This window comes from Gopherus evgoodei, unplaced genomic scaffold (assembly GCF_007399415.2).
Source record: "Gopherus evgoodei ecotype Sinaloan lineage unplaced genomic scaffold, rGopEvg1_v1.p scaffold_63_arrow_ctg1, whole genome shotgun sequence".
Taxonomy (NCBI): Eukaryota; Metazoa; Chordata; order Testudines; family Testudinidae; genus Gopherus; species Gopherus evgoodei.
In genome coordinates this window covers 468227-490626 of record NW_022060084.1, presented here as the reverse complement: position 1 = coordinate 490626, position 22400 = coordinate 468227, and the positions used below count along the sequence as shown (strand labels likewise).

Below are 22400 nucleotides of genomic sequence, written 5' to 3'. Positions count from 1 at the left end.
CATCTATCTGCAGCTTTTCAGAACAGAGACTGTCTCTTAGTATGGCTCTGACCAGTGCCAGCACAATGGGTCCCCAAGCATGGTTGGGAGTTTTGGGCAGTGCCACATGACAAGTAGTAAGCGTCAGCTACTTGGATTAGAATGATCAGAATAGGAACGCGGATGAATTTAAGCAGAGTGTGCGTGAAGGCATTTCTGCATTCAAGGATCATAAAGCATTTTGTAAGAAAGGTGGAATGCAGCAGCGCACAGCAAATCTAAATACAAGAGAAGGATGGAAGAAAATTACCATGCCCCTTCAAACTGCAGGAAGCGTTTTGGTAGGCAGAAAGGAATTTGACCAGATACACAGGTAAGGACCCAGTTCAGCTATCCTTACTCTCTCTGCGTAGTACCTGACTCTGCAGATAATCCTGCTGATGTCAGTAGAACTTCTTGCCAAGTAAAGGACTAGTCAGCGTGAGACACATGACAGAATCAGGCCCTAAACTACTATCTTCTCCTGAGCTGTAATAAGTAACACATCACTTATACAGCACTGCCCACTTCTAAAGCTCTTCAAATATTAATCTCATAACACACTTGTAGGCAGTTTAGCCAAACTCAAACATTTAAAAGTCCTAAATCAGGCCTTAAACCAGATCTTAATAAACCAGACTCTCAATACAATCAAGAGATTCAACAATTCTTGGTAGATATTTTTTATTTGCCCCATCTTACAGATGGTGGTACCGAGGCTTTGAAGATAAGTTGAATTTTTCAAAGATGGTCTCCATTTAAATGCTTAACTTTAGACATCTAGAACATCATTATCAGAGGTGCTGAAAACTTACAGTGTGTAAGTGAGACTTCAGTTAGAACTGTTGATGCTCAGGACCCTCTGAAAATCAGTCCCTGGATTTTTGCCATTGAGCATCTGAAATCCTCAAAGCACTAACTTTTATGAATGCCATGAATTAGTAGCAGAGCTTGGATTATCATTTTATATTCTACTTCCAAGTCTCGGGCCTTTGCAGTAAACCTGCTGTATTTCCTTCTGGAGATCACTTCTCTTGCCTAAGACATCGGGGGAGAAAAGCTTAATAGTTTCCCCAAAAAATACAAAAGGTGGCCAGGACCTGGGCAGTGTGAGTGCCACTAAAAATCAGCTCACGTGCTGCCTTCAGCACACGTGCCATAGGTTGCCTACCCCTGGCCTAGGCAGTCCCTGAGGCCTGGTCCACACTTAACGCTGTTAAAATCAGTTTAACAGCATAATCAATTTAACGCTGTACCCGTCCACAGTACAATGCACTTTAAATCGATTTAAAGGGCTCTTAAAATCGATTTCTGTACTCCTCCCCAACGAGAGGAGTAACACTAAAATCGGTATTAACATATTGATTTAGGGTTAGTGTGGCCACAAATCGAAGTTATTGGCCGGATAGTTATAGTGATAGCTACCCACAGTGCAACGCTCCGGAAATCGATGCTAGCCTCGGACCATGGACGCACACCGCCGAATTAATGTGCCTAGTGTGGACACGTGCAATCGACTTTATAATATCTGTTTAATAAAACCGGTTTAAGTTAATTCGAAATTATCCTGTAGTGTAGACGTGCCCTCAGTTGCCTTTACTGTGGTGTTTGACAGTAACAGGCCTGGGTCATTAGCAGAACGCAGAGGTGGTAGGCAGGGCCATTAGGGCAATGCCTTTTTGTCTTACTGAAATAAATTGAGGGGATTGCCTGTTGGCAAAGTAATAAGTAGCACCCAGATGGGATGGAACCTGACCACCTAACACTTAAGAACTTGAAAGGAATCTAGAAATACCAAAAGCAAAACAGATCAGTCTCCCCATCCCTCTTTCTCCAACTCACCAGTGAGTCTGGAAGGCCACCCTAAATGTTTACGTGCTTATCTTGCATTAGTAGGAGTGTAATGGTTGAGAGGCGTGGAACAGTACACTAGTTGGTGGGGTTCGGGGGGAGAAAGGGATTTATTTATTAGCTGGCATTGATGTCTTAGGTCTGTGGACATAAATTTTAAATCTGAAAACTCTAAAATGCTGCTGCCAATGCCCTGATGGAATAAAATGAGACTGATTTTTCAGGACAGTATTGTCCAGTACAGTTGCTAACTGTTTTTCAGTTTGATATAACACACCAGTAATTATAATTTGCTAAAGAATTGTCTGCACCACCGCTGCTGCTGCTGAACCAATTTGAGTGCTAATGTAGGCAGACAGCATTTGTTCACCAGCCTTGCTGCCTAGACCTACTCTGAGCTGCATCAAATGACAAAGGGGTGAAAATGTTGGTGCCTTGTCACATCTAGTATTAAGCTAGTGACTATGTAAGAAACGGGCCTTTAGTTTTAAGTTTTCAGATGCCACGGGCTTGTATGTGCACTGTAAAAGGGGCCTGAAAACAATAGCACTAAACTTTATTGTCGGCCAGCCTGTATTTGGTCCCAAATACAACTTTTTTGGCAAACCGGAGTGCCTTATAAAGTCTAGGACAAATAGAAACATGTCAACAATTTACAAATAAATCCACTTAACCATTTGTTTTTTAACTATCATCTCCATGTACTGAGAACCTGAAACTGACACTGATTTCGGCAGTGAAACTGGCTTGGTTTTTTCATTGCCCAAGCTGAAAGAAATGTAAAACTGTAAACACCATAAATAGTGTCACGTCAAACAGGTTTACTCAAATCACTTTTAGAGTTAAGATTTTATTTATAAAAGTGGTAGAAATGTTTGTTTACCACACATGATTTTCAGTTGATTGAATTCCTTGAATTAAAATTTTGGGGTGGGAGGAGTGTCAGGAAAAATGAATGTTGCTTATGCTGGCATTTCTGCAAATTGCTCATGGCGAAACATTTTTGGGAAAAGCTTATATATAAAAAATGCAAACCAAAGTTGTCTGCTTTCTGCTCTAAAAATGGAGGTTTGTTGCTATTTCTAGTCTGCCAATTTTCTTGCCTTTTAGCCTTATTTCCATCAAAACTCCTTGTTTTTGTTTTAGTCCCCTTTCCTTCAGCTCCCCTCCCAACTCAGAACAATTCCCCTCCACCATTTTTTCCCCTATCTGGCTGGTCTCTGGCCTAGTCTATGTTGAAAACTTGAAACTGCTGAACTAGGTCGATTTTTAGGAATAGTTTTTAGTTTAAACCCCGTAAATGTTGAGCAGAGACAAACTGATACACATCTGGGTGGTCAGTTTTTACTCTGGGGAATATCACTGGATAGGAGTTGGAGTAGGAACACACTGTGGAAGCAGTGCGAACATCCCAAATGCCAGCAAAGCATTGGAGCTTTCAGTTTTACCTTAATTTGACAAAGTATTCAAAGCCAAAACAAACCCAGAAACACAATTTGTCACTAGTTGCTATATAAAGCATCTTTGCTATTTTAACCCATCTCTTTTAGCCTCAGGCCTTACCGCTTGCAAATTAGATTTAAACTCAAAAAGGTGCCTTCTTTCACACTGTCTCCCATTGTTCCCAATAGTGATGGTGCCAAAGTTCACTCACTAAGGGCTTGTCTACACTGGCACTGTCGTAAGTCTCACCCCCACTCTGAACTTTAGGGTACAGATGTGGGGACCTGCATGAACACATGTAAGCTTAACTACCAGCTTAGGTCTGGACTCGCTGCTACCATCCAGATGTCTGAGTCATCTGGAAAGCTGTCTTCCCCTCAAAAAACCTTCCCCTCCCTGGTAGCCTTGAGAGACTCCCCCCCCCCAGTCCCTGGTGAGTCCAGATCCAATTCCCTTGGATCTGAAAAACAAGGAAGAATTACTCCTTCCCCCTCCCTTTTTCCCCCCACCAGTCCCTGGTGAGTCTAGATCAAATTCCCTTGGATCTAAAAAACGGGAAAAAAATCAATCAGGTTCTTGAAAATAAGGCTTTTAATTAAAGAAAAGAAAAGGAAAAGGAAAAGGAAGAAAAATCTCTGGAAGACAAGTCGATCTCACAGACAACAGATTTAAAACCCAGGATGTTCCCCTGGGCAAAAAACCTTAGTACACACAAGAATACCCAAGTTTGATTATTCCTCTAATTGCACAAAGACAAGTTACAAAAGATAATAAATTTACTACTCTGATAAGAGGCAGGTTCCTTGATCTTTTTTTCACTCTGGCTGAAACTGAAACTGACCAAAACAAAGGAAACTTTCCTCCTTCCTTTTGAAACATCTTGTTCCCCCATTGGTTCCTCTGGTCAGGTGTCAGCTAGGCTGTGTGAACTTCTTAACCCTTTGCAGGTAAGGTGGAGGGTACATATCTGTAGTTCACAGAATAAACACATTACAGGGGCTGTTGTTGTAATCCTCCCTAAAACAAGCATTACTAATTCAGGAAATTCAAAGTTACAGTTAAGGTGTAAATTTAAAAGAAATGCAGACATATTAAAATTTGGAAATGCTGTAGTAAAGGCACTTAGAAAATGTTGTGACCATGAGTCAAAAATGAAAAATGTTTTTTAGAAACCAGTTGAATTTAATCCAAACCAGCGAATACCATAATTATACTAATGATAATTGTAGATTTGTTTTGCATCGTGTCGTCATAGGCTAGAATTGAAGTTACTTGCAAATGCACAGTTAAGACACCTATACCTTAACATGTTTGGATTCCTTCCAAGTTTCCTGGTCTTGCAATGCTTTTTGTGGTGATAATTGTGACATCCCTGTAAGGATTTTACTCTTGAATTACTGATCCGTACTTTCAACCTTAACTCTATTTAATGTATTTTTAATATTCATAGATAACATCTATATTAGCCAGATCCTTGACTTATGTAAACTGGTATAGCTACATTAATTTCAGTGGAGCTGTGCAGATTTACAACAGCAGAATATCTGGCTCTTGAGTGTCACATATGATTCAAAAGGGACTGGAGCAAGTCCCTGTCTTTGAAAGATGCAAACTGTTTTCATGTAGTTTGTCAGTGGGATTATCAGGTAATCCTTTTATGTAGATTTTAAATGGCATATCCCTGTCAAATCTTGGAACAATAGAGAAAGACCGGTTCTAAAAAGTCAGTCATTTTTATGCAGCTGATTTAAGAAAATAAATCAAGATGGAACTGTTTTTTGGAAATGTATGCCAGCATTTGGCCCAGTTTCTAGCTTCTGGTATATTGATCAGAGAGAAGTAACAACTTGGTGCAGCATAATCGCCATATTTGGGGTCGGGAAGGAATTTTCCTCCAGGGCAGATTGGCAGAGGCCCTGGAGGTTTTTCGCCTTCCTCTGCAGCGTGAGGCACAAGTCACTTGCTGGTGGATTCTCTGCAGCTTGAGGTCTTCAAACCACAATTTGAAGACTTCAATAATTCAGGCATAGGTTAGGGGTTTGTTATAGAAGTGGATGGATAGGGTTCTGTGGCCTGCTTTGTGCAAGGGGTCAGACTAGATGATCATAATTGTCCCTTCTGATCCTGGAATCTATGAGTCTATGAGTCTATAATTTGTTATGGCATTTTATAGTGATTGGATACTGTTTTCTTCATACATTCATCTTGCCTCCTAAAGAGTGGAAAACAGATGTGCTCTGAGCTGCATGTTTGAATAATCCTAACTGTACACAACACACAGTTCATAAGCAGCTCTCTAATGTTCCTTTTGTCTTTAAAGAAACGCACTTCTTTTACTTTGAGTGTCAATCAGTTTCCAGTTTCTTCCGCCATCCAGCTGTGGCACCCTTGCCTTTATAGCACGGTGAATGTAACTGATAACACCCCTTTAATATCAAGACATCTCTGAAGGCCTAGTCCCATGGTCTCTGGAATGTCACAGTAGTAGCCTGTCTCCTATTACATTGCAGAATGCACTTCCTCAGTGTATGCAATCCAATCAGAAGATGAACTTCTCGGCTAGAGCCTAGAGTGTCCTTGAATCCCTCTGTCATAACTATAAAGGGAAGGGAACGGCTCTCCTGTGTACAATACTGTAAAATCCCTCATGGCCAGAGACACCAAAATCCTTTTACCTGTAAAGGGTTAAGAAGCTCAGGAGACCTGGCTGACACCTGACCCAAAGGAGCAATAAGGGTAGAAGATACTTTCAAATCTTGGTGCTGGGAAGGTTTTTGTTTGTGCTCTTTGTTTTGAGAGTTGTTCGCTCTTGGGACTAAGAGGGACCAGACATCAATCCATGCTCTCTAAATCTTTCTGAACCAGTCTCTCATATTTCAAACTTGTAAGTAACAGCCAGGGAAGGCGGGTTAGTTTTATTTTTGTTTTCTCAACTTGTAAATGTTCCTTTTTGCTGAGAGGAGTTTACCTCTGTTTGCTGTAACTTTGAACCTAAGGCTAGAGGGGGTTCCTCTGGGCTCTTTGAATCTGATTACCCTGTAAAGTTATTTTCCATCCTGATTTTACAGAGATGATTTTTACTGTTTGGATCTGGGCTCACCAGGAATTGGTGGGGGAAAGGAGGGGGGATGGTTAAATTCTCCTTGTGTTAAGATCCAAGGGGTTGGATCAGCGTTCACCAGGAACTTGGTGAAGAAGTCTCTCAAGACTATCCAGAAAAGGGAGCTAGTGTTTGAGAGTTTTCCAGCTAACTCAGAAATCTGGATGGTGGCAGCGAGACCTGATCTAGACTGGTAGTTAAGCTTAGAGGTGTTCATGCAGGTCCCCACATCTGTACCCTAAAGTTCAGAGTGGGGAAGGAACCTTGACAGCCTCTAATCCCCGTTTACTGTTCCTCCTTTTTGTGGCAGCTCCACTCTGGCTGTGGAGTATAGGAACTGGATGAGCAGGTCTGGATCTGTTGTCTCACCTTGAAATGGAATGTTTGATTCAAGTATTACACATTGGTCTCCTGAGCCCAGATCCTGCCTCTCACTATGTTAGTATATGCCGGGGTGTTTGTGTAGCACAAGTGCTCTGAAAATGTCAAATGTTGTCTGTGTAAGTACTGTACTAAGTAATTATGCCAATTAATAATAAAGTGAAATATTGTATATCCTCTTAAAAGCTCCCAGGTACTTGGAGAATAAAGACTGTCCCAATAGAAGCAATTGCAGTATATATAATATGTGCTTTGAAATCTGAAATTATGAACAGTACAGTATGCCCAACTTTTCCTCTGCTACTAGATTTCTGTACACTTTGCACAGTTGCTACTATGCAAGTGAGTTTGTGTCCAATCAGAGAGCTGGCAGGGCAGCAATAGCCCAGTGATTGGCAGTGTTTCAGCGCTACAGCCATCCTTCATTGAAACCAGGGGTAGGCAACTTATGGCATGTGTGCCGAAGACGGTACTTGAGCTGATTTTCAGTGCACTCACACTGCCTGGATCCTGGCCACCGGTCTGGGGGGCTCTGCGTTTTAATTTAATTTTAAATGAAGCTTCTTAAACATTTAAAGAAAAACCTTATTTACTTTACATACAACAATAGTTTAGTTATATATTATAGACTTATAGAAAGAGATCTTCTAAAAACGGTAAAATGTATGACTGGCACACAAAACCTTAAATTAAGTGACTAAATGAAGAGCCAGCACACCACTTCTGAAAGGTTGCCAACCCCTGATTGAGACTATTCTCACTTCCACAGACAGCTTGGGTTTTGGAGTGACTACTTTTGACACATGCACACGATTTATTTGTATGTGATATATTTTAAGGTTCAGGCAATGAAAACAGGAATAAAAAGACAACAGAAGCTGAGGCAGGTCAAATCCTGAAAGACCAGTCTTTGAGCACTACATTTTCATCTTCTAGGTAGGTCACTCCAAAAGAACTAGAAACAATCAATAAATAATATGACTCGGTAAACATCATTTTGGGACTCTCTATAGGAGCATATGTGTTCTATGGATCAATATCCAACCACAAATGGAGCCTATTCTTTTGTGTCCTTGACAGTAGAGTATTCCTGAGGTAATTACTGAAAACCAAGCTGATAAACGGATGCCTGAACCAAAGACAGATTTAAAAATGGACTGAACTGTGATTTCTAGAGAAGATGGATGTGTCAAAACAGTGGATAGCCGAATTTGGAAGTCTATGGAGAGCTAGGAGAGTTCGCTTCAGATAGAGTTAAAATGATTTCTTCTTGAACTGGATAATTAGATTACGAAATCAGCCTTGATTGTGTGGAGGATTCATTTTGTCTTGGATTTGTTCCTTGACTGTCTTGAGGAAAGGTAACCTATTGGAGGAAAATACAAAGATCCACATTTATCTCAATTATACACTGTGTTTAAGCAGCAGCAACAACAACAACAACAAAACCCACAAGGCTCCTAGCAGTATTAAAGTGACAGTTTTAAAAATGAGATTTCTTCTTGCTGTGGCTGGAGAACTCGAGTTCAGTTTCAGAAACAGTCACCTTTTCACTGCAGCAAAGGAAGCTGATAAGTATTTAGATTACTTGGCCAATGGTGGGTGAGGTAGAAGATGAGCAATTCATTTTGCACACCTCAGATTAGGACTGAATTAATCTGGTTCTACCTCCATAGCTTCACGGGAGAGTTACGGATGCCTTCTGCTAAGCACCTACTTTCAGATCCTCTTTAGTTTTATTGTTTGTTTAAATGTAAAACTGGAATCATCTTCTTCTGAACTGTATTCATTTGGCCAACACAGCTTACAAGTGCGCTGGTTCTTAGTTCTCAGAGGCCATTTGGAAGGCTGTCTAAAGCAGACTCCTAAAAGGAAGTAAAACTTTCTTCTCCTCTAACCCACATATTCCCGCTCTTTCATTGAAGGGGACCTCTGTCTTGCTTCTGTGGGAGAGCTCACAGACTAGCACACTGTGATTACAGGAATAAAAATGGGCTGCTCCCATCTCCATGCATCTTTCTCAGAATCCTCCTCATCACTCCATTCTCTCTGAGGCTGCAGTTCTCTGACCTAATCTACTGAGCCACAGAATCTCCACTGTTCCTACAACACAGAATATTTGTTAATTTGTTCCAAGTTATCCAGGCTTTGAGAGACCAAATTTAGGTGCCTGGAACTTTAATACCCCTCCCCCCCGTTTTGTTTTGTTTTTGTTTTCTGTTTCCTTTTTAATGTAACTTCCTCTCTTCTCTTATCAAGGAGATCTTCTACCAGTCAGGAATATTGCTCCCCTTGTCTTAAATTTAGACGTTACCCATACTTACAAGCAGATTATAGATTCTAGCATGACATTCTTTTACTGAAAATGATGTTCTTAAAAGTTTGTAACCCAAGTCAGATTTGATCCAGATGTCCTAAGATTCTATAAACATCTTTCCTACCAGCCCATCCGATGACCGTTACCACAAGACTCTCTATACCTAGTTTGAAGCCCTTACTAGCTAGATAGCTACTGTGGCAAATTGCCGGTACTGTTATGCTGGGTCTTGCGCTTTCTCTTCTTTGGGGAAGGTTCAGGGCGTCATTGCTTGCCTCTGAATCGATATTTTAATTACCCCACTAGTGTCCTTGAGGAGGGGAGTGGAGAGGGAGGGACCTGGGCCCGCCCTCTTCTCCAGGTCCCAACCCAGGGGCCCTGAGGTTTGTGGTGAACCACCTGAACTAGCGGTTCCTTCCCCTGGGCTACTTCCCTCTCCTGCCCTTCAGCTTGTGAAGGGGCTTCTTGCCCTCCTTCTACACAAGCCAGGTACCCCTTACCTAGGGTTTTTTTTGGATTTCTCAGCCAAGCGCAGCACTCCTCCAAACTTTCCTTTTGGTCTCTCTTCAAAACTGTTCTCTGTTCCAACTCCTTCAAACTACTCTCTGCTCCAACCAAACCTTCCTGCTCCAACTCCCACACTGTCTGACTGAAGCAGGGGGTTTTATCACATGACTGACTGCTGATGCTCTGATTGGCTTCAGGTGCTCTAATTGGCTTCAGGTGCTCTAGTTAATCTATAGCAAACCTTCCTCCCCTTTCAGGGAATAAGGCTTCCTGCTAACACTCTCCTGCTGCTCTCTGGCCATGCTGTATCACATATCGCCCCACCCTGCTCAACACCAAGGGGTTGGGCTACTTGGGATGAGAGGCAGTGCCGTCACGATAGGCCATCAGCACTGCCATGTTGGCTTCCAGCTCCATGCTGGACCCGAAAATGGAAAGGCTGCAGAGAGAGGAACCATCTTGTCACTCTGGCTTTCCTCTCCTTGTTCCTGTGCATCCACTGGAGCGGGGTGTGGTCTGTCACAAGGGTAAACCACCGCCCCAGGAGATAGTAGCGGAGAGTCTCCATAGCCCATTTTATCACCAGACATTCCCTTTCGACAACAGCGTACTTTTGTTCCCTGAGGAGGAGCTTCTGGCTGAGGTACAAGATGGGGTGCTCCTCCTCCCCTACAATTTGGGAAAGGATGGCACTGAGCCCCACCTCCAAGGCATCCGTTTGTAGGATGAATTCCTTTTCAAAGTCTGGGACTATGAGTACTGGATGGAAGCATAGGGCTGTCCATAAGTCTGCAAATGCTTCTTCTGTCACATAAGTGCACTTTACTATCTCGGGGCCCCGAGCTTTTATCAGATCCGTCAATGGCCCTGCTCTTGTGGCAAAATGAGGAATGAATCTCCGATAGTATCCTACTATCCCTAAAAATGCTTTGACCTGTTTTTTGTGGATTGGTCGAGGCCAACCTTGTATTGCCTCCACTTTGTTCCACTGGGGTTTTACCAAACCTCTCCCTACTACATGCCCGAGGTATCTGGCCTCAGCTAGTCCTATCACGCACTTGAGAGGGTTAGCAGTGAGACCGGCCTTTCGCAGGGCGTCGAGCACTGCTTCTACTTTTTCTAGGTGCATTTCCCAGTCAGAGCTATGTATGACTATGTCATCTAGATAGGCGGTGGCATACTTGGCATGGGGTCGTAGTAACTTATCCATAAGTCTTTGGAATGTTGCAGGGGCCCCATGGAGTCCAAAAGGGGGGACAGTGTATTGAAACAGGCCATCGGGTGTAGAGAAGGCAGTCTTTTCCTTCGCATCCTTGGCCAGGGGAATTTGCCAATATCCTTTGGTCAGATCCAGAGTGCTTAGGTATCGGACCTTGCCTAACTGATCAACTGACTTGTCAATCGTGGTATCGGGTAGGCATCGAAGTGGGATACTTCATTCAATTTCCGGAAGTCGTTACAAAACCCCAGGGTGCCATCAGGCTTGGGGACTAGGATGATCAGACTGGACCACTGGTTGTGGGATTCTTCAGTGACTCCAAGTTCCAGCATCTTCTTCACTTCCATCCTAATTTCTTCCCTTTTAGCTTCCGGTATTCAGTATGGTCTTATCGTCACCCTTACTCCGGGGCTGGTGACAATATCATGTTGGACTAGTGTCATTCAGCCCGATTGTGTACAGAATACGTCCTGGTTCCGGTGGATCATTTCAATGACCTCTGTTCATTGTTCTGGGGTTAATTCAGGAGATATCTTTACCTGTCCCTGTGGGTTGTCTGTCTGAGGTAGAGCTCTTCGAATGACCAGACACGTCTCTCTGTCATGCCAGGGCTTCAGTAAGTTGATGTGGTTGATTTGCTCTGGCTTTCGATGGTCTGGTTGTCTAACCTTATAGTTCACTTCCCCAATGGCTTCCACTATCTCATATGGTCCATGCCAGCTGGCTAGACGTTTACTTTCTGCTGTTGGTACTAACACCATCACCTGTTCCCCCCGCTGAAATCTCCGTACTTTCGCCCGATGGTTGTAATATGTCTGCTGGGCCTCTTGTGCTTTTTCCAAATGTTCCCGTATTATCGGGGTTACTCGAGTTATTCGCTCTCTCATCTGTGTCACGTGCTCAATGACATTCTTTCCTGGGTTGGGTTGTTCCTCCCAATCTTCCTTGGCGATATCTAGTATCCCGCGTGAGGGCGTCCATATAATATTTCAAAGGGAGAAAAACCCGTGGACGCCTGGGGGACTTTCCGTATAGCGAACAATAGATACGGTAGAAGGGTATCCCAGTCTTTTCCATCCTGTGCCACCACCTTCCGGATCATACTTTTAAGGGTAGAACTAAATCACTCGACCAGTCCATCTGTTTGTGGGTGGTAGACTGAGGTCCGTATGGCCTGGATGCGGAGCAGGGCACATAAGTCTTTCATTAGTTTTGACATGAACGGAGTTCCTTGGTCTGTCAGGATCTCCTTAGGGATGCCCACTCTGGCGAAAACCTGTAGTAGTTCTTTTGCTAGTGCCTTGGATGTGGGGTTTCTTAAAGGAATGGCCTCTGGATACTGCGTGGCATAGTCAAGGATGACTAGTACGTTTCGGTGGCCCCGTGCTGATTTTTCTAATGGGCCCGCTATGTCCATGGCTATCCTCTTGAAAAGGGCATCAATAATAGGCAAAGGTAATGATGGAGCCCGCGAGTGAGGTCGGGGGCTATGCAACTGGCATTTAGGACAGGAGGCACAATAACTCTGGACTTCTGCACGTATCCCTGGCCAATAAAACCTTCTTAGGATTCTATCCAGTGTCTTGTCTACCCCTAGATGTCCCCCAAATAGATGACTGTGAGCTAACTCTAGTACTGCCCTTATGTGTTTCCATGGGACTAAGAGTTGCTCTACTTCTTCCCCTCGTATTTGCTCTATCCTGTACAAAAGATCGCGTTTGAGCACATAATATGGCCTTGGGCCTTTGATCTTTCCTTCCACAGGCACACCATTTACTTCCACTACCTCCTCCCTCACATTCGCATATAATGGATCTTGAGCCTGGTCCTGCCCAAAAGTCTCACATGCAGTACCGAACTGACCTAATTCTAGGGGGCCTATTTCTGCTCTTCCCCCTGGGGTGCTCCCACTTGGGCTAGGAACCGCCTCCGAGTCTTCTTTGGCCTGAATTATCTCCTGGCCTCCTGAGTGGGTTCGCCTACCCACAGGGGAAGTTTTTTGATTCTCTGCTAGAATCCTCGTCCCTAATATTTTATCTGCCCTTCGTTCTCACCTACACTTTCGGGGTTTTCCAGGGGATGAGAATAACTCTGGAGCAAATTCGGCAAACACTGGGGTGAGGCTATCTGTAGTTGCCTCCATCTCAGCCTGGGGGTTGCTACCCTCCCCTGGCTCTATTGGAGTAAGTAAGCTCTCAAACCCGGGGAAGTCTCTACCAATTAAAACAGGGTAGGGGATCTTAGGGATCACCCCTGCAGAAACCCTGGTAGTATTCCCCTGGATCTCAATCCATACCGGAATTGTAGGGTAAAAATTCATGGTGCCATGTACACACGTTACCCCTGTGTTTTTGGCCCAAGTTAGTTGGTCAGTTCCCACCAACTTCCCCAAGACCAGTGTGACAGCACTCCCGGAATCTATTAATGCTATGGCCTTTATACCATTCATTTTTACTGGTCTGGTATATCCATGTGAGGTTGTTATGACCCCTACCAGGCCGATTAGGCCACATTGCTCCCTGTAATCCCCCAGATTACACTGCATAGGTTCTTCCTTGTTGGGGCATTGGGCTGCTATGTGCCCCAGTTCCCCACACTCATAACACCGCCCCCTTATTCCGATTGTCACGCTCTGCCTGGGGCTATTTGGCCAGCCCCCCCACCTCTCTCCCCAAACCCCCAGGTCCCTTCCTGGCCTCGAGCCATTCCTCGGTGTCTTTCCTCCCAGTTACAGCTCTCCTGTAGTTCTCGACAGCCCGGGGCATTGGGTTTGGGGTTGGCTTCCTGGATTGCCATGTCTCCCCGCCTGGGGTATGGAACAGTTCGTGGGCTGCCAGCTGTCTTTCCATGAGGGAGACCAACTCATCGTAGGTAGAGGGATCATTCTGGCCAACCCAAGACCTGAGACCTGGTGGTAGCCCCCTCATATATCGGTCCAATACCAGTACCTCCATCATCTTCTCAGAGCTAAGGGCCTCAGGGCGCAGCCATTTCTGGGTCAGGTGGATCAGGTCAAACAATTGTGATCGGGGTGTCTTGTCCTCCATATACCGCCACTCATGAAACCTCCGGGCTCGCAATGCTGTCGTTACTCCGAACCTGGCCAGGATCTCTGCCTTTAGCTGGGAATAATCTGCTGCAGCCTCTGCAGCCATATCGTAGTAGACCTTCTGGGCTTCCCCACACAGAATGGGGCAAGGATACTAGACCACTGATTCGGGGCCAGGCCTCCTGCAGGGCTGCTCTTTCGAAAGCCAGGAGGTATGCCTCCACATCATCCTCCTGTGTCATTTTCTGTAGGCAATAGCTAGCCCGTACGGTCCGGGTCCCTTCACAGTTGCGATTCTGCTCCATAAGGGCCTTCATCTGGTTCACCAGGTCTTTCAGCAGGGCTAGGTCCTGAGCAGCCTGACTCATCAACAGATGATTGGTCTCCTGCTGCATTCCAGTCACCTCCTGTTGGGCGGTTGCTTGGACCTGGGTACCCTCCTGCTGGGCTGCGGTGGCTTGTATAAGGGCCTTGACCACGTCATCCATCTTAAGGATGGGAGGGTTTTGCCTAACCCTGGTCTAAGTCCCCAGCGCGCAGATCCCACCCCTGACACCACGTGTGGCAAATTGCCAGTACTGTTATGCTGGGTCTCGCGCTTTCTCTTCTTTGGGGAAGGTTCAGGGCGCCATTGCTTGCCTCTGAACCGATATTTTAATTACCCCACTAATGTCCTTGAGGAGGGGAGTGGAGAGGGAGGGACCTGGGCCCGCCCTCTTCTCCAGGTCCCAATCCAGGGGCCCTGAGGTTTGTGATGAACCACTTGAACTAGCGGTTCCTTCCCCTGGGCTACTTCCCTCTCCTGCCCTTCAGCTTGTGCAGGGGCTTCTAGCCCTCCTTCTACATAAGCCAGGTGCCTCTTACCTAGGGTTTTTTTGGATTTCTCAGCCCACCGCAGCACTCCTCCAAACTTTCCTTTTGGTCTCTCTTCAAAACTGTTCTCTGTTCCAACTCCTTCAAACTACTCTCTGCTCCAACCAAACCTTCCTGCTCCAACTCCCACACTGTCTGGCTGAAGCAGGGGGGTTTTATCACATGACTGACTGCTGATGCTCTAACTGGCTTCAGGTGCTCTAACTGGCTTCAGGTGCTCTAGTTAATCTATAGCAAACCTTCCTCCCCTTGTAGGGAATAAGGTTCCCTGCTAACACTCTCCTGCTGCCCTCTGGCCATGCTGTATCACACTACTTACCACACTTTTTCTCTAGTCTGTTATGAGGATTGCATTTCAGAGATTATTAGCCTCAGCTGTCAAAACATAGATTCATAGACTCTAGGACTGGAAGGGACCTTTAGAGGTCATTGAGTCCAGTCCCCTGACCTCATGGCAGGACCAAATACTGTGTAGGTCATCCCTGATAGACATTTATCTAACCTACTCTTCAATATCTCCAGAGATGGAGATTCTACAACCTCCCTAGGCAGTTTATTCCAATGTTTAACCACCCTGACAATTTGGAACTTTTTCCTAATGTCTAACCTAAACCTCTCTTGCTGCAGTTTAAGCCCATTGCTTCTTGCTCTTTCCTTAGAGGCTAAGATGAACAAGTTTTCTCCCACCTCCTTATGACATCCTTTTAGATAGCTGAAAATTGCTATCATGTCCCCTCTCAGTCTTCTCTTTTCCAAACTAAACAAACCTGATCCTTTCAGCCTTCCTTCATAGCTCATGTTCTCCAGACCGTTAATCATTCTTATTGCTCATCTCTGGACCCTCTCCAGTTTCTCTGCATCTTTCTTAAAATCGTGGAATCATAGAATATCAGGGTTGGAAGGGACCTCAGAAGGTCATTTAGTCCAACCCCCTGCTCAAAGCAGGATCAATTCCCAAGTAAATCATCCCAGCTAGGGCTTTGTCAAGCCTGACCTTAAAATCCTCTAAGGAAGGAGATTTCACCAGCTCCCTAGGTAACTCATTCCAGTGCTTTTCCGCCCTCCGAGTAATATCCAACCTAAACCTCCCCCATTGCCACTTGAGACCATTACTCCCTGTTCTCAGGTACCATTGAGAACAGTCTGGATCCATCCTCTTTGGAACCCCCTTTCAGGTAGCTGAAAGCAGCTATCAAATCCCCTCTCATTCTTCTCTTCTACAGACAAAATAATCCCAGTTCCCTCAGCCTCTCCTCATAAGTCATGTGTGCCAGCCCCCTAATCATTTTTGCTGCCCTCCGCTGGACTCTTTCAAATTTCTCCACATCCTTCTTGTAGTGTGGGGCCCAAAACTGGACACAGTGCTCCAGATGAGGCGTCACCAATGTCAAATAGAGGGGAATCATCATGTCCCTCAATCTGCTGGCAACGCCCCTACTTATACAGCCCAAAATGTCGTTAGCCTTCTTGGCCACAGGGGCACACTGTCGATTCATATCCAGCTTCTCATCCACTGTAACCCCTAGGTCCTTTTCTGCAGGACTGCTGCCTAACCATCCGGTCCCTAGTCTGTAGCAGTGCATGGGATTCTTCCATCCTAAGTGCAGGACTTTGCACTTGTCCTTGTTGAACCCCATCAGGTTTCTTTTGGCCCAATCCTCTAATTTTTTTTAGGTCCCTCTGTATCCTATCCCTACCTTCCAGTGTATCTACCACTCCTCCCAGTTTAGTGTCATCTGAAAACATGCTGAGAGTGCAGTCCACGCCATTCTCTAGATCATTATTGAAGATCATGGACAAAACCGGCTCCAGGACCAACCCTTGGGGTCACTCCACTTGAAACCAGCTGCCAACTAGACTTGGAGCCGTTGATCCCTACCCATTGAGCCTGACGATCTAGCCAGGTTTCTATCCACCTTATAGTCCATTCATCCAGTCCATACTTTTTTAACTTGCTGGCAAGAATACTGTGCGAGATTCTATCAAAAGCTTTGCTAAAGTCAAGGAATAAAACATCTACTGCTTTCCCCTCATCCACAGACCCAGTTGTCTCCTCATAAAAGGCAATTAGGTTAGTCAGGCATGACTTGCCCTTGGTAAATCCATGCTGACTGTTCCTGATCACTTTCTTCTTTTCTAAGTGCTTCAGAATTGATTGCAGTCCTGCTCCATGATTTTTCCAGGGACTGAGATGAGACTGACTGGCCTGTAGTTCCCCAGATCCTCCTCCTTCCCTTTTTTAAAGATAGGCACTACATTAGCCTTTTTCCAGTCATCCGGGACTTTCCCTGTTCGCCATGAGTTTTCAAAGATAATGGCCAATGGCTCTGCAATCACATCCTCCAACTCCTTTAGCACCCTAAGATGCAACACATGCAGCCCCATGGACTTGTGCTCGTCCAGTTTTTTAAATAGTCCTGAACCACTTCTTTCTCCACAGAGGGTTGGTCACCTCCTCCCCATGCTGTGCTGCCCAGTGCCGAGAACTGGACATAATAATCCAGCTGAGGCCTGACCAGCCCAGAGTAGAGCAGAAGAATGACTTCTCATGTCTTGCTCACAACATACCTGTTAATGCATCCCAGAATCATGTTTGCTTTTTTTGCAACAGCATCACGCTTTGGACTCATATTTAGCTTGCGATCCACTATAACCCCTCGATGCCTTTCTGCCAAACTCCTCCCTAGACAGTCTCTTCCCATTCTGTATGTGTGAAACTGATTGTTCCTTCCTGAGTGGAGCATGTTGCATTTGTCTTTGTTAAACTTCATCCTGTTTATCTCAAACCACTTCTCCAATTTGTCCAAATCATTTTGAATTATGACCCTGTCCTCCAAAGCAGTTGCAATCCCTCCCAGTTTGGTATCATCAGCAAACCTAATAAGCGTACTTTCTGTGCCAATATCTAAGTTGTTGATGAAGATATTGAACAGAGCCGGTCCCAAAACAGACCCCTGCAGAACCCCATTTGTTATACCTTTCCAGCAGAATTGGGAACCATTAATAACTACTCTCTGAGTTCAGTTATCCAACCAGTTATGCACCCACCTTATAGTAGGCCCATCTAAGTTGTATTTGCTTAGTTTATCGATAAGAATATCATGTGAGACCGTGTCAAATGCCTTACTAAAGTCTAGGTATACCACATCCACTGCTTCTCCCTTATCCACAAGACTCGTTATCCTATCAGAGAAAGCTATCAGATTGGTTTGACATGATTTGTTCTTTACAAATCCATGCTGGCTATTCCCTATCACCTTACCACCTTCCAAGTGTTTGGTCTTCCTCTTGCTTCTAATGTACTGATAAAAAGTCTTCTTGTTTCCCTTTATTCCCGTAGCTAGTTTGAACTCATTTTGTGTCTTTGCCTTTCTAATCTTGCCCCTGAATTCCTGTGCTGTTTGCCTATATTCATCCTTTGTAATCTGTCCTAATTTCCATTTTTCTATGACTCCTTTTTATTTTTTACATCATGCAAGATCCCATGGTTTAGCCAAGGTGGTCTTTTGCCACATTTTCTATCTTTCCCACCCAGCGGAATAGCTTGCTTTTGGGCCCTTGATAGTGTCCCTTTGAAAAACTGTCAGCTTTCCTCAGTCGTTTTTCCCCTCAGTCTTGATTCCCATGGGACCTTACCTATCAGCTCTCTGAGCTTCCCAAAATCCGCCTTCCTGAAATCCATTGTCTCTATTTTGCTGTATTCCCTTCTACCCTTCCTTAGATTTGCGAAATCTATGATTTCATGATCACATACACCCAAGTGAGGCCCTAACCATACAACTCTGGTGTATTATACCTTTCATGCTTCTGAAAATGGTATTTAGATAGGAGTTTATTCTTATTGTGAAATCGAATGGTCCTTCACAGAGTAAAACACATTTTTTTCTAATTTTTCAATTATAGTAACATTTAGGTGTCACTTGTCTGAATTTTTTTCTGTCTCCTGTGTGCTCCAAGTTTGCCTTCTAAGTTGACTCTTCTTTTAATGTTTTCACCACACTTCTCTGACTGCATTGTATAAATGCTGATAGTTTCACTTTATTAAATAGAAAACAGGAAAGTTGACTACACTTGTGTCTAGAGGACTTGAAGTTTCAGTCTCTATCTAAGACTTGCTCATGTCTCTCCAAGTTTCAAGTGCCAGTAGGCTTAATTTTATTTTCATGTGCCACCACTCCTTTCTCCAAGTCATATATAAAAAGTATTGCTGTCTACATAGAATTGACTTGCATAGATTAATACAGTGGTCCCCAAATTTCTGCAGGTCGCAGCTCCTAACCCTAATCCTTACCCCTGTCCGTGCCTCACCCTCCCCAGGTCCGGGAGCAGAGCTGCCACTCGGGGTAGTGGTGATAGTGGAAACACAGACAAGGGTAAGAGGGCTGGGGGTGGGTCTGGGGCCATGGCCAGGGGCCGAGGTTGGGGGTGGGAGTGGAGCCACAGCTGGCCTGCGACAAGGTGTGGCTCCGTTCCCAGCCTCTGCTCTGGGCCAGGAATGGAGCCGAGGTTGAGAGTGAGGCCAGGAGCCAGGGACAGCTGGGAGCAGGACCGAGCAGAGCTGGGGCCGGGGAGGGACTGAGTGGCACACCCTCCCTACCTCTGTGTGGACTGGCCCGAGCCCACTGCACTCCCTGCAACTGGACGTTCCTTCATAGCCCCCTGCGGGGACATGCTCCGCACTTTAGGGACCTCTGCATTAGTGGAAAGCAGAAGTCTTACTAGAAGACTAGACTTGTATCTTGTAGCAAATGTATTGTTAGTCTAAAGTACTTCGGGATAAGAAGGTCATTTTGAATTCTCAACACACATGTCTAAAAAATATAGGTTTGATATCGGACTTAATCAACATGTACATTAACTTGAATCCTGTGTCAATGCTAGTATCAGTGGCGTTTGCACAGGCTATACTGAGGAAGCATTTGGTCCTATGTAGTGAATTTTGTATAAATTCCAGGATCTAATATGTGAAACTGACATGAACTCAGGAAAACTACATGAAAACAGCTGCTTTGAACTTCGTAGTACAGCAGCATTGTGAGAGCCCATTGACCTGTTTCTGTTCTAGTGCTGGAAGCATTGGATTAAGTGTAAGCACCATCACCTAATGCAGCTTAAGTTGGTTTGACTAAGCAATATGTGTGTTCTGTTTATTCTCCAGCTGAGTATTGAACAGGTCCAAGCTGTGGCAGAGCAGGTTGAAATGAAAGCAAAGACGCGACAGTCTGAAATCAGAGCTATGACATGTCGACATAAGAAGGCCCTGGAAAACCGGGAGCGTGAGCTGCTGTGGAAGGTTAAAAGCTTTTTATATAGATATATTTATCTGTTCTAGTTACTAACAATTAACCTTTAATATGGAAGTCTGACCTGTCTTTAAGTTAGAATAGGGCCATGTTATGATACCCTTGTGTTGAGTTGTATTTTGCATGGTATTTACAATACAGGTAGTCCCATTTTAAAATTGAGTTGAGGTTTAAGGTATTTTCATCATGAATGAGGATGGTAGAATCTGGCACATGCTAAATATATATCGGTTAAATTCAAAATATGTACTTTTAAGAACAAAAATTTACTGTGTCAGAGGAATGAATAGGAAATGCGGTAGCCCTGATTATTGCTGGATCCGCAAACAGAGTTGGGCAGAACACAGAATTCCTGGTTCACAGAGAAATACTGAAATTCAATTTCTGTTGGACTTTCTGCGTGGCCCTGCAGGAACACTGCACAACTCTGGGAAAAGGGCTTCTTCAGTTATTAAACAGAGGAATTCTGACTTCTTCTTTGAGTGATGGTCCCTGTTATATTCCACTGAGGATTTAAACAGGCGCACCATGCATCTGCAGCTGGAGATTTTGAAATTCATAGTATCCATTGTTTCGCACTGAGCCCTTGTCTTGCCTCATAGGTTCGTCCAAGGTGCTAAAGGGCAGGGCGGACCGATCACATTTCCAGTTCCTTCTTGCTGCTGCATGGTCTGGGTTGAAACTTTAGTGTCCTCTTCTGTGTGTGATGCACTGAAAAAATACACAATTGCACATAGCTAGTTTTAGAGTGGTTTATTGTTTTTATAATTGTTTTATAGTTTTAGGAGTAGAACTGCGTTTTTGGAGTCATTTCATTCTCTTCCGCTCCCCCTCCCCTCCAATGCGGAGATCTCAGGCTTTAAAATATGTGCCTCCTGCCTGTGTTCCTCCTCAGTTCAAGCCTCTAGGGTGATTGCAGACAATTTAGTGGAGGACTGTAAATGACACAAGTGATAAAATTAAAGACTTTGCTCAACCATTTTATATTAAATAAACAGGCTTCACTATGTAGCCATTCATTGCATTTGTACTCTCGTTCTAAGGTGAAACGATCCATTCATGGGTGATCAGTCTCTGAATGAGAAGAATAGGTATAAACCTTTCTCGGATGGATGGGTGTACCTATCCAAAACCAGTGTAGTACTCTTTTTATAATCAGTAACAATAACGGCGTAATTAGCATTAAATCCAACTTTTTTACCTTAATTAAACATTTTCTATTTTCTCATTGGCTATTTATGCCTTAATTAGCATCTGAATAAATACATGTCAGTAACTATCAATGTAACATTTTTCCAAAATATTTGCATTTTATCTAAAACACTTGTAAAAACCAGTTAGGAACAAAACATGTTTACAATATGACCTGGGGTTATTTCCTAACTTCTCTTCAACTTGCCTCTGAGCTGTCTCACTTATTTCATCCAGCATTAGGCCTCACTGTTGTCAAGCTCCAAACTCCAGCCCAGCAACATGTTCTTGACTTCCATGATAGCACATTTCTATTTCAGAAAAACAAACACCCCTTTGACAGGCTACACATCTCTAACTTTTGAATGTTGCTATTGTGACATAAACTAAGCTTTTGATTTTCCTCATTTAAAAAAACTAAACAAACAAACAACAAAACCCAGCAGAGAATATGTTTTCCACTTCCCTGCAGTCCTTTGTACAGGTATGAGTCCACATGTTCACCAGACACAGACACCAGAAACATTTTCAGAATTAATTTTAAAATAGCTTGCTTTTTTTGAAATATATCTGTAAAAGAGGAAATAACCAACTGCTGACAGCTTTGACAAAGTTTTTCTTTTAACTCAGTACATCCAGGAAAAAAAAATGTAAGTAGCATTTTAGGCCTAACTTTTCAGAAGTGATTAGTGACTTTCTAGTCACTTTTGAATATTAAGCCTTTGGGATCTGTTCTGAGGAAGGGAGAAACTGCACGCCTTGTAAGTTTAACAACACATGTCCACACTTCACCCTTGCAGGACTTCTTCCTTCATCTGTTAATCAATCAAGCAAACATATAACTGCAGTCGTCAAACACTATGCACATTGAGCAGCTGGACACACTACTGGACATTTCTGAATGTTTGCTTGGCTGCATAACTGTTGGTGGAGTACATTCTGCAACAATGAAATGATTGCACATATCATTCACTTTCCAAGGCATGTGTGTTTGCCATTAACATCTTGAATGGATTGCTGAAGTACTGAAGAAAAACATGTATTAAAATAAATGGGCAAAAAAATTGTCACTCTGCCTATAAATCCTATTATGCCAGTAACTTAGTGCTCCTTGTGACTGGAAGATGGGAAAACTGCAAAGCAAGGAG

The 22400-nt window shown here is 44.0% G+C and overlaps 1 protein-coding gene across 1 annotated transcript in view; it reads left to right on the top strand.

Annotated features, from left to right (window-relative positions):
- The window catches only part of LOC115643589 (E3 ubiquitin-protein ligase TRIM71-like), a 39106-nt gene that overhangs the window by 14861 nt on the left and 1845 nt on the right, over positions 1 to 22400 (top strand). The window contains exon 3 of the mRNA XM_030547602.1: positions 19917 to 20051. Within this exon, the coding sequence (XP_030403462.1) occupies positions 19917 to 20051 (135 nt within the window). The remainder of the gene's footprint in view (positions 1 to 19916; positions 20052 to 22400) is intronic.